Source organism: Limulus polyphemus, unplaced genomic scaffold (genome assembly GCF_000517525.1).
Source record: "Limulus polyphemus unplaced genomic scaffold, Limulus_polyphemus-2.1.2 Scaffold8723, whole genome shotgun sequence".
Classification (NCBI taxonomy): domain Eukaryota; kingdom Metazoa; phylum Arthropoda; class Merostomata; order Xiphosura; family Limulidae; genus Limulus; species Limulus polyphemus.
The window spans coordinates 25,048-26,577 of NW_013674333.1; the positions used below are offsets into that span (position 1 = coordinate 25,048).

Consider the following 1,530-nt stretch of genomic DNA (forward strand, 5'->3'; position numbering starts at 1 on the left):
CTTCTGTGTATTGGAGGACAGAGATCTTCTGTGTATTGGTGGACAGAGATCTTCTGTGTATTGGAGGACAGAGATCTTCTGTGTATTGGAATAATGCGATCTTCTGTGTATTGGAGGACTGAGATCTTCTGTGTATTGGAAGAATGAGATCTTCTGTGTATTGGAGGAATGAGATCTTCTGTGTATTGGAGGATAGAGATATTCTGTGTATTGGAGGATAGAGATATTCTGTATATTGGAGGATAAAGATCTTCTGTGTATTGGAAGAATGAGATCTTCTGTGTATTGGAGGACCGAGATCTTCTGTGTATTGGAGGACAGATATCTTCTGTGTATTGGAATAATGAGATCTTCTGTGTACTGGCGGACAGAGATCTTCTGTGTATTGGAGGACAGAGATCTTCTGTGTACTGGCAGACAGAGGTCTTCTGTGTACTGGCGGACAGAGGTCTTCTGTGTATTGGCGGACAGAGATCTTCTGTGTATTGGAGGACAGAGATCTTCTGTGTATTGGAGGACTGAGATCTTCTGTGGTCTTTCAAAGATTTTGTTGAGTTCTGTGTAGTAAAATTTAACTGGATTATTAGTGATATAAATAAACTGACCAGTGTTTGTCATATTGTAATATTTTACAGTAAATACCTCTTTACGGACATCCGGTAGGGTCAACCATAATGGAATAATAATTGGACCTAAGAGGATGTAGTTTAATCTTTTCCGCCAGGTGTCAGGCCAAGACATATCGAGGGGAGTCTCGGTCGTCTCTTCTTCCTCCGGAATGGCGGTTTGTTGTAATTCCTAAAAAACTTCAACCATTATCTATCTATCTAGTTGTAGCATATTTCAAATATCTTAACATTTTAATGCTGTAATCACTTTCGTTAGCTTAAGACGGAATTTAGTAACTTAGAACTATTGTTTCGCCATCTAGTGGCATCTACTTTCCCTCAAAATTATTTTCTATTATTATTATCATTACCAACTAAAATATATTTTGTTGCTTTTAAAAACAGATAATCAGTTATTAGTAACAACCCTGACCTTATTACACAAGTTATCTACACTCTAGTATCGTTATTAGTAATAACCTTGACCTTATTACACAAGTTATCTACACTCTAGTATCGTTATTAGTAATCTAGTATCGTTATTAGTAATAACCTTGACCTCATTACACAAGTTATCTACACTCTAGTATCGTTATTAGTAACAACCCTTACCTCATTACACAAGTTATCTACACTCTAGTATCGTTATTAGTAACAACCCTGACCTCCACAAGTTATCTACACATTACACAAGTTATCTACACCCTAGTATCGTTATTAGTAACAACCTGACCTCATTACACAAGTTATCTACACTCTAGTATCGTTATTAGTAACAACCTTGACCTTATTACACAAGTTATCTACACTCTAGTATCGTTATTAGTAATAACCTTGACCTCATTACATAAGTTATGTACACTCTAGTATCGTTATTAGTAACAACCTTGACCTTATTACACATAATATTTTTCACCAGGTA

General features: G+C 36.1%; 1 protein-coding gene across 1 annotated transcript in view; it reads right to left on the reverse strand.

Moving 5' to 3' along the window:
- Positions 1-793, reverse strand: part of LOC106475526 (sodium/potassium/calcium exchanger Nckx30C-like) — an 8,347-nt gene extending 7,554 nt beyond the window's left edge. Inside the window, exon 1 of the mRNA XM_022379615.1 lies at positions 643-793. Coding sequence (XP_022235323.1) covers positions 643-741 — 99 coding nt within the window. The 5' untranslated portion in view covers positions 742-793. The remainder of the gene's footprint in view (positions 1-642) is intronic.
- Positions 794-1,530: the final 737 nt, after the last annotated feature.